At 36.4% G+C, this 11,017-nt stretch overlaps 1 protein-coding gene across 1 annotated transcript; it reads left to right on the top strand.

Annotated features, from left to right (window-relative positions):
* The first annotated feature begins 2,987 nt into the window (after positions 1-2,987).
* On the top strand, positions 2,988-10,569 carry LOC110289163 (vomeronasal type-1 receptor 100-like). Its single transcript, XM_085840588.1, has 2 exons — positions 2,988-3,222; positions 6,952-10,569. The coding sequence occupies exon 2, from the start codon at positions 7,004-7,006 to the stop codon at positions 7,913-7,915; it is 912 nt and encodes a 303-aa protein (XP_085696714.1). The 5' UTR covers positions 2,988-3,222; positions 6,952-7,003; the 3' UTR covers positions 7,916-10,569.
* Positions 10,570-11,017: the final 448 nt, after the last annotated feature.

Genomic DNA, 11,017 nt, shown 5'->3' with positions numbered 1-11,017 from the left:
AAGCTATTTTTGATTTTGCATAGTGTACAGAACCATCCAGCATAGCAGGCTGTGGTGGTTTGAATATGCTTGGCCCAGGGAGTGCCACTGTTAGGAGGTGTGGGCTTGTTGGAGGAAGTGGGCCACTGTGGGAATGGATTTTCAGACTTTCCTTCTAATCATGTGGGAGACAGTCTTTTCCTAGCTGCCTTTGGGACAAGAGGTTGAACTCTAAGTTCCTCCTACTCCATGCCTACCTGGATGCTGCCATGGTTTCCATCATAATGATAATGGACTGAACTTCTGAACCTGTAACCTAGCCCCAGTTAAATGTTGCTTTTCTTATAAGAGTTGCCTTGGTCATGGTGTCTTTGAACAGCAATCAAAACCTAATTAAGACTCAGTCCTTTATCTTTTTCAATCATCTGATAATAAGTTACACCCCATAGTGCCAAACATAGTGGATGTTTGGAGATAGAATACATTATAACAGGAGTAGAACCACTGGCATTTTTCATTTCTTCTTGTGCCTTCAGAACCTGCTGATGCCTTATCACATATACAGCATTTCCAGTTGTTGATGGATGGCTACTACACAATCCAACTTTATAACTGGGTTTTTCAGATAATACCAAACTTATATGCCAGTTAGAGTCACATGGTAATCTCGTGGCCCATTGTCAAATGTTTGGTTTTCTCAGAGGTTCAATAAAAGGGCCAAGAGCTGTCTCTAAAAGGGAGCCTGTTGACTTCCAGGTGGTAGATATTTGACCCCAAATTTCAAGGGCTTCTACTGTGATTCAGGTATAGGGCATGCTAAGGCTTGAAACAGGATCCCTATCTGCTAAAGAAACCTCAGGTAAGTTGAGTCTGTTAGATTTTTAGCCCACATTGAAAGCAACCTACAACATAGTATGGACCTGTTGAATAGTATCATCTTAGTGCAGTACTATTCAAAGCTAGCAGTTTTCCAACTTCCTTCATATAAAGGCCAGTGGAAAGCATTCAGGTCATAAATGTGCTACCACCACAATCTAGAGAAGCTCAGTAAACATTCTATGTCTTCCCTGTTAGGAGGGACTAAGTGCAACAACTTATCTTCTACTTTAGTAGACCTATTTTTTCATGTCCTACAGCCCTGAACTGCTAGAAATATCACTGAGGTAGAATGTCCTTGAATTTTGGGTAGAAGTGTATTCCAGTCTTCTAATGTGCATGTATTTTATCAACAAGACATAGACATAGCTACTCCCTGCTTCTCTGTTCCAAGCAGCACAATCCCATCAATACAGTGGAACTGAATGATATCTTGAAGACAATGCAGGACATTATGATCCTTTTAAACAAATTTGTGATGTAGAGCAAATTAGTATACTTTGAAGTAGAAATGCAAAGTTTTACTCCTGGAATTGTCAAATGAAAAAACGGCTCATGTTGTGATTTATAAATAAGTACTTTTAAAAGCTTCTGGGACATCATTTTCTGCTTATAGGAATCAGGAAATATGTTAATCAGCTTGAGAAAATAATTCTCATCCAAAAAAAAAAAAAGTGAAGAAACTCCCATACTTGGTTCCTCACAGTCAACAGTCATTCTCCATGAATGAATGCTTCAGAGTTGAGATATCCATCTGTTGTTTTCATACAGGCCAAATAATGTATAGTGAGATGTAGTGATAACCATTACCTCTGGACCTCCTTAATCCTGGATGCTGGTATTGATTTTTGTAATCCCTTTGGGAATGTGATCTATTTTGGCAGAAATTTGGATAGCAATTCCTGCTGTCTTCATGATTCCATTCGACTGGAGTTCTCTTGCCTATCATTTTACTCAAAGCTGGTGCCTGTCTTTTAAACTAAGGTGTGTTTCTTGTAGGCAGCAGACAGCTGTATTTTCATCTGCACTCTGTGTTTTGAGTGGAGAATTCAGGCCTTTCATGTGTGAATTATTATTGAAATGTGTGTGTTAGTTCTGATCATCATGTTGTTGGTTTTTGGTGTTGTAATCTTATTGGTAATTTTGTTTTGATAATTATGGCTTCATATTTTTTCCTCAGTCTCACTCCTATGCTCATTCTTTTCTTCAGCCCAAAATAATACTTCCTGAATTACTTTAGGTTTAGTTTGCTGAATATAATTTTTAGGCTGCCTATGTTTTGGAAAACTCTTCTTAATTCACTAGAGTTGTATTGGTGGGCATATCATTTTAGACTGGTTGTCATTAAGGACTTGGTATGTATTGCTCCAGACATTTCTGGCTTTGAAAGTTTACCTCGAATAATCAGCTGTTCCTATTCCTAGAATTAGGGAAATTCACCTTTCTATTGATGGGTTTCATTTATTTGCCACTTGCATTTTCTCTTAGAGCTTTTGACTCACCTTTCTTTTGGTTCGTTTTTTATTTTGTTCACTTAGCATTTTAACTATAATATTTTATAATATAAAATATGTATGGATATTTTGGTTTTGCTCTTGGTTTTGTTTTTGTTTTTCATTCTGTGGTCTTCTTAAATTATATGCTTGTGACTTCTATGATCCGTTTGAATTTCTTATATTTGCCATTGACTTATAATTCTTGTTTGTCACCTGTTCCTATAATTTGAAGATTTGATTTGATTTTTAGTGGTGTCCCACATACAAAATACTTTCTAGGCATACAGTCTGTCAACTGAGCTACAGTTCCATCCCCACAACCTGATTTCTACTGAGAATACAGTTATATTACCTCATGTGTGTGTGCTCTGTAAGAAAAATCCTTTACCCTTAGTCAAGGATTGACATTTTCCTAATTTTAGCAGATTAGATGTTAATTTCTATATGACATGCTGAAGTCACTGTCAGGTAAGTATAGAGGGCATAACAAATGCTTTGGAAGTCCTATGGATACCTTGGGGAAATTAAATTGTTTTTATATTTCTTTTAAATGGGATATTATTATTCTTACTTTGTTTTGTTCACAAGAAGTGGGATCAGTTAATTCACACAGATATATATGGCCTGAAGAGAATAGTTTATCCATGAGAATCCCAGAGCTCAGCTGTTGCTACCCTACAGCCCTCCTGGAATTAGAGAAATTCACTTTTCCACTTGATGGTACCATTTTATAACAACCTCAAGATCAGAAGTACCTTCTCCAGATGACATGATAACAACATCTAGAGGGAGATGAGCTGATGAAAATTCTTCCTTATAACTACTTCTTAGGGTCCCATTGTACAGGGATTTTTTGTGGGAGGCTCAGTCGGTGAGTGTTATTTTTTAAATTCTCTTCATTATAGTGAGAGCAGTAGGTAGGTGGTAGAATGAAACAGGATTCTGTAATAAGTAATTACAGAATTTTCTGTTTACTATTTCACTTTTGAGCTATATTTTATTAATAGTAAACCTGAGATGCTTGCAGACATAAGAATATCAGGATAATGATTAATAAAAGAACTCAGGTTTCATGAAGTTTGATCTCTTCTATATGTGAGAGTAGACAGGGTCTGGCAACAGGAGGGGTAGAGATAGGAAAAGCAAATATAATAAAGATGTTCACTGAGTATTATGCATTCCTTTTTATAATGAATGTACACTGACATATATTTAAAAAGTAACTCCATCTTAACATTTTAAGGAGCCTCTCTGAGAGAGGATTGTACTGAGTATGTGTTCTAACAATTCATCGTTCCATCTAGGTGTAGAAATCTGTGTTAGCTTTCCATCTCTGTAACAAAACACCTGAGACATCTTAGATGGTAAAAACCAAGTGAAAACCATTTATTGTTTTGCAGGGTTTGATTTATAATGTTGATGCTTTTGAATTTTGTTTTGTATTTTCCTTTTACTCTATTCTCAAGTTAACTGACTGTATGAAATTATTATATGAGACTTAGGCTACAAAATAGATTAAGTAATGTAGTGTTTATCAGTAATTTTCTAGTGTGTTACATTTGCATATATTGATGCATTATTAGGAAAGTTTCAATTAATGACATAGGAGATCATAAAACTCACTTAGTTTTAAATATAAGTTTTAAATGTTTTGCATAAACTTGTTTAATCTATTACGATTATTTCTCATATAGTAGATATTTCATAGGTAATTCAAAATTACTTGGAAATCTCACCTCATTTATTAAATGCTTGTAAAGTTATCCTTACACAAATGTAATTTTCATTAGGAGTATTAGTCATTTTATTAAAATGAATTCCTTTTCATATTTCATATTTTCTAAACTGAGCCTTGTAGCATTGCAACAGAATAACATTGAGTAAGCTTTTCAATAGCAGTGAGAAATATATTTACAATTCTTGAGTATTATAAAATTATTTAAAGTAAAAGTCAGTAAGGTTTCCTGCAACAGTAACAAAAAGTTGCTTGCTAAAATCTACACACACACACACACACACACACACACACACACACACACACACACACACAAACACAAAGGCAAGTAATTTAGGTGTAGGTGATGAATATCAGAAGTTCATTTTTTCCCTGGAATGCCAGTTACTAATATATAGGAGATTAAAATGGAGAATGAAGGCAGGTGTGGTTGCACAGGCCTACAGTCCTTGCACTTTCAATGATAAGGCAGGAGAATCATAGGTTTGATTCAAGTCAGTCTGAAATTGGTTGAGATCCTATCTCTGCCTTCCTGCCTGCCTGCCTGCCTGCCTACCTTCCTGCCTGCCTGCTTTCCTGTCTGTCTGTCTGTCTGTCTGTATTTCTCTCATACACACAAACACAAGTAAAAGAAATTCTAAGTGGAAAACTGAGAATGTCAAATTATAATATTAATGTGAATGAGATGGAACAAAATAATGCCAGTAACAATCATTAATTTCCTGGCCCAGGGTATCAGTGACATAAAAACCAGTTGTTAGAAATATGAGTTCATGTTTGCAAGTAATCTAGAATTTTAAGTTTGTTTTGAATAATTTACTTTAAGTCTGCATTGGTGCCCTAGGCAGGACCATTTTGGATCTGATCAGGTCACCCAGAAAACAGAGGACATACCTCCATTTCCCTTTATGTTCATTTTAGTTCATACATATTTGATATGACTCTTACTCTTTCATTCATGTGATGTAAACATATACACAGTAGCAGCTCTATAACACACTATGCTTGTTATCTATTCTTAGACCTGGTTGTCCAATAATATCTATGCCTCTCTCTCCTCTCTCTCCTTTCTTTTCAGACACACACACACACACACACACACACACACACACACACACACACACACACACACATGCACACACACACATTTGACGTCAACATTCTCATATATTTTCCAAACTAACACCATACAACTTGTGATGAAGCTCAGAAATGATGGCTTCCCCACAGTCTCTGCAGTGATACTTCTGTTGCTGCTGCTTCATCTCAAGGGAACTGGGTTGTAACTGTGAAGTTATAATATTCTACTCAATACTTGTACGTTTCCAGTTACTCCTTTGCTACATTTAAGTTCCAAATAAGAGTTCATGCATTTAAATTATTTAAGAGTATCAGGTAAGAGCTATGAGTTCCTACTTTATTAAAAAGTACTAAGTTCCATTTCATCCACAAAAAAACTAACATGGATAGCAAAGTTAAGACTGTTGTTTGAACGTGTAAAAGTTGTGTGGGTGCTGATGATGTATGGGGACCTTGTTTTTCACTGAATGGGAAGGAATCTCTTTCAAAATAGAAGTTACCAATTAGCATATTTATGTGGTCATTTTCAGCAAGCCCATGTTTGTCATAATGTATAGAAAATAGAGATTGTCTTAATGTCACATGTTCCCTCTTGTTGGAGGCTCCTAGCTCCACATCTTCAGATGTGATTCTGTAATGTGTAGTAACTACAGAAATCAGGAAAGGAAAAGTGAACCTATGGCAACATAGGACTGGGCATTGGACCAATATAGAGCAGAATTGCAGGGTACAAGTATCTTATTAGGAAAAGATTAAAGGGGAGGAGGGTTCTTAGAGAGTGGAAGGGGATAAATATATAAGAAAGAGGTAGGTAGGTAAAATATTAACATGGATAGCTGAAAAGCCACAACTCCCCATTCTATTAACAATTTACAATCCCCCCTCAAATGAAAACTAATACTTGTCTTTGTAGCTGAGAGTTAGTGCTTTAAACCTGAAGTCTCACAAAAGGTGATGGGATGGGACCTAAACTGGAAATGTCTATGAGCCTTAATAACCATAAGTAATGGATATAGGGTGTGCAAAGTCCACTAGTAGTCTCCACCTGTACCTATGTCTTTAATTTGTAGTCTGGATTTCACAGAAAAAGGAACATAAAAATACATGAATTGAGAAAGATATTTTGGTAATTAAAATAGTGGGATTATCATGAATTAGCACTGTGATTTCATTAGAATTATGAGTCAAAACATACTTGCAAAATAGAGCACAGTAAATGTGAAATATAAAACTGAATCACCTCAGTTTTTATGTATATCTTTTGTGACTATTTTCCATATCAACATAAGTTTTATTCAGCTGTAAAAATGTGAGTAATACTCTTTGCTTCCAACTACTGCTTTAGATGTTAAGAATAAAATGAGACATTTTAAATCAATAGGATTGGATTTTTCTTCCATGAGACTTATGTGCAATACAGGTTCACAAGTTTTAAATTTCATATAAATATGTATGAATGCATTTATTATTTATAACATATACACACATATATATATATGTATACTTGTCTTTTTCGCTATATATATATATATATATATATATATATATATATATATATATATATATACACACATATACATACATATACATACACACACACACAAGTATATTTATACAGGAGACACATGGAAGGAATGTAGAATATAGACTATGATGCACAGTCTGGGTCATCAAAAAAAAAAAAAACCAGGCTAATAAAGAACTAATATGGAAAAATAGACTGATGATATAAATATATTTTCCAGTGTATCACACGCTTGATGTATACTCCATTATTTTTTTCAGATATATGAAATAAACTTCCAATATGCCGTTAAGATGAATACATTCTTCACTTATGTTCTCATTCAAAAATGTTCTTTATTTCCAAACCGGACTTGGAGTCCTAGCCAATACAGTTCTTCTGTTTTTCTATGTTTTCATAATCCTAGGTCACAGACCTAAGACCACAGACCTGATCTCCTGTCAACTGACTTTTGTTCACATAATAATGGTCCTCATTGGAGGGGATATTTTGCTTGCAGACATATTTGAGTCACTGAACATTGGGAATGACTTCAAATGCAAGACAACATTCTACTTATTCAGAGTGATGAGAGGCCTCTCTATCTGCATCACCTGCCTCCTGAGTGTGTTCCAGGCTGTCACTATCAGTCCCAACACCTCTTTGTTGGCAAAATTTAAACAAAAACTAAAAAAATATATGATCCATGTTTTCTTATGTATTTGGGTTTTTAATTTGTCCTTCAGTGCTAATCGGATCTTTTATGTTGGTGGTTTTACCAATGTGAGTGAGACCAACCAGATGCAGGTCACTAAATCTTGCTCACTCTTACCCATGAACTACATCATCAGGGGACTTATTTTTACAATATCAACCTCTAGAGATGTGTTTCTTGTAGGAGTCATGCTGACTACAAGCACATACATGGTGATTATCTTGTTCAGACATCAGAGGCAATGCAAGCATCTTCATAGCATCAACCATCTGAGAGCCTCCCCTGAGAAAAGGGCCACACAGACCATCGTGCTGCTGGTGTCTTTCTTTGTTGTCCTGTACTGGATGGACTTCATCATGTCATTCACCTCAGACATGTTATGGATGTATGACACAGTCATCCTGACTCTTCAGAAGTTTATGATGTACGCCTATCCCACAATTACCCCTTTCGTACAAATCAGTTCTGATAACAGAATAATAATTATGCTGAAAAATATTCAGTCAAAGCATCATCTGAGTTTTTCTTAAAAAGACTTTTTCTTTTATTTAAAATTATTAATTCATTACTCATTTATACCATTGTATGCTGTGGCAAGTGTGTATGTATGTTTGCATTTCTGGTGCCCACATAGATAAGAAGATATGGGATTCCTTGGATTTAGACTTACAGATAGGTAAAAAGAATCGTTCTCTACAGCCTCAGTGGTTCCCCCCCCCCCAAATACAGTCTTTTAAAAGAACTTTAATTGTCTTAATGTATACTTGGATTTGGTTTGCAAGAATTTTATTGAGTATTTTTGCATTGATATTCATAAGGGAAATTGGCTCGAATTTGTTCTTCCTATCGTGTTGCAAACCACTTCTGATCCTTCAGTCCTTGCCCTTTGGTCTCCAAATGCTTAGTCTGATGGTTATCTGTAACCATTCATATTTTTGAGATAGGTAGGTGGCCCCATCTCTCAACTGGGGGCCTTGTCTAGCCAACAGATATGTTCTCTAGGTGCTATAACTCCTTTGTAGGGTATTTTGGCTAATGCCACCCCTGTTGGGTCCTGGGAGCTTTTTGCTTCCCTGGCTTCTGGAACTTTCTAGTGGCTACCCCAGGTTTCACATCCTCCACTGCTACACACCTCTATTCAATTTCCTGATCCTCTGTACTTCTCTTCTGTCTCCTCTCACACCTGATCCTTTCCTGTTTTTCCTCCCCTCCTCTGTCTCTCTCAGGACCCTCCTTCCCTCTATCTACTATGATTATTTTGTTCTCTGTTCTATGTAGGATTGAAGCATCCACACTTTGCTCTTCTTCTTAAGCTCTATATGTTTTGTGGGTTATATCATGAGTTTTCTGAGCTTTTGTGATAGTATCCTCTTATCACTGAGTACATACCATATGTGTTCTTTAAATTCTGGGTTACCTCAATCAGGATGCTTTCTATTCCCATTCATTTAATTGCAGATTTCATGAAGTCATTTTTAATAGCAGAGTATTCCTCCACGGTGTATGTGTACCACATATTATGTATCCATTCTTTTAAAAAAATTTTATTAGATATTCTCTTCATTTACATTTCAAATGCTATCCTGAAAGTCCCCTATACCCTTCCCCCACCCTGCTCCCCTACCCACCCACTTCCACTTTTGGCACTGGCATTCCCCTGTACTGGGGCATAAGTTTGCAAGACCAAGGGGCCTCTCTTCCCAGTGATGGCCGACTAGGCCATCCTCTGCTACATATGCAGCTAGATACTTGAGCTCTGGGGGTACTGGTTAGTTCATATTGTTGTTACACCTATAGGGCTGCAGACCCCTTCAGCTCTTTGGGTACTTCTACTAGCTCCTACATTGGGGGCCCTGTTTTCCATCCAATAGATGACTATGAGCATCCACTTCTGTATTTGGCAGGTGCTGGCATAGCCTCACAAGAGGCAGCTATATCAGGGTCTTTTCAGCAAAATCTTGGTGGCAAATGCAATTAGTGTCTGCATTTGGTGGCTGATTATGGGATGGATCCCCGGATATGGCAGTCTCTGTATGGTCCATCCTTTCATCTCAGCTCCAAACTTTGTCTCTGTAACTCCTTCCATGGGTATTTTGTTCCTCATTCTAAGAAGGGACAAGGCATCCACTCGTTGGTCTTACTTCTTCTTGAGTTTCATGTGTTTTGTGAATTGTATCTTGGGTAGTCTAAGTCTCTGGGCTAATATCCACTTATCAGTGAGTGCATATCAAGTGACTTCTTTTGTGATTTGGTTACCTCACTCAAGATGATACCCTGCAGATCCATCCATTTGCCTAAGAATTTCATAAATTCATTGTTTTTTATAGTTGAACAGTACTCCATTGTGTAAATGTACCATATTTTCTGTATCCATTCCTCTAATGAGGGACATCTGGGTTCTTAGCAGCTTCTGGCTATTACAAATAAGGCTTCTATGAACATAGTGGAGCATGTGTTCTTATGACCAGTTGGACTATCTTCTGGGTATATTCCCAGGAGAGGAATTGCCTAATCTTCCAGTAGTACTATGTCTAATTTTCTTTTTGATTCATTTGCAGCTGAGTTTTGTGGAGTGTGATAACCATGAATATATTTGCATTCTATGTACAAATTAAGTTTGACACATACTTAATATTGAAGATATTGTATTTCTTCCATTGTGTACTTATTATTTCTTTGTCAAAAATCAGGTTTCTTTTGGTTTATGTTCTTATGTCTGGGTCTTCAATTCTTTTCCATTCATCAACATTTTACTTTTTGTGCCAATGTTATGTTGTTTTCAAATTGTAGCTGTATAGTACAATTTGAGATTGGGACTGGTTTTACTGAATATCCAGCCTGCTGCCATGTTAGAGTCAAAGTCATCTTATAGTAAAGACAAGGTAGGTTCATTCTTGTCTATGATTCAACGTTTGTTTCTCAAGGACTGGGCTAAGCTCCACATTGTAAGAATAGACAGTTTTGTACTGCTTATTCTAGGAATGGCATTCATGTCTTTGTTTCAAAAAGTTGTTTGCAACCATCTTAGAACCCTATCTATGTTTCAAAAAGTGATATTACAACCTATGACTACCTTGTTATGCCAAGTTGCAACCCTGTCTTTGTTTCAGGATGTCCTAACTTGTTATGCTTATGTTCTGCTTTTGTAAATCCACCTAATTTTCTTACCAAATCTCCCACTTGTAAACACCATACCTCTGAGTTATAAAAGTCTTGTCTTCCTTACATTAAATGCTGACCTCTTGAACTCCAATTCAGGAGGAGGAAGCTAAGGTATATGAATAAACATGCTTGCTTTAATTAATGCTTACTTTAATTAATTTGGCCATGATAATTTGGGTCAGTGAGTGGTTTTCTCCTCCCCTCTTTGGCATTAACAATACCTCCAACAATTCTTTTATTGTTCAGGAGTGTTTTAGCTATCCGGCTTTGTGTGTGTGTGTGTATGTGTGTGTGTGTGTGTGTGTGTGTGTGTGTGTGTGTGTGTGTATTTTTATATGGTATTGTGAATTGTCCTTTCAAGTTCTCTGAAGAATTTATTGGAGATTTGATGGGGAAGTTATTGAATTTGTAGATAGCTTTTGATAGGATGGCTGTTTTTTTTTCCATATGAATCGTCCTGATCCATGAGC

Source organism: Mus caroli, unplaced genomic scaffold (genome assembly GCF_978045245.1).
Source record: "Mus caroli unplaced genomic scaffold, Mus_caroli_1 scaffold_7, whole genome shotgun sequence".
NCBI lineage: Eukaryota > Metazoa > Chordata > Mammalia > Rodentia > Muridae > Mus > Mus caroli.
Note: the sequence above shows the minus strand (reverse complement) of the source record. Positions and strands in the feature narration are given on the sequence as shown.

Excerpts from the sequence above, each read along its gene's own strand:
- LOC110289163 (XM_085840588.1), top strand. The coding sequence starts at position 7,004 with ATGTTCTCATTCAAAAATGTTCTTTATTTCCAAACCGGACTTGGAGTC.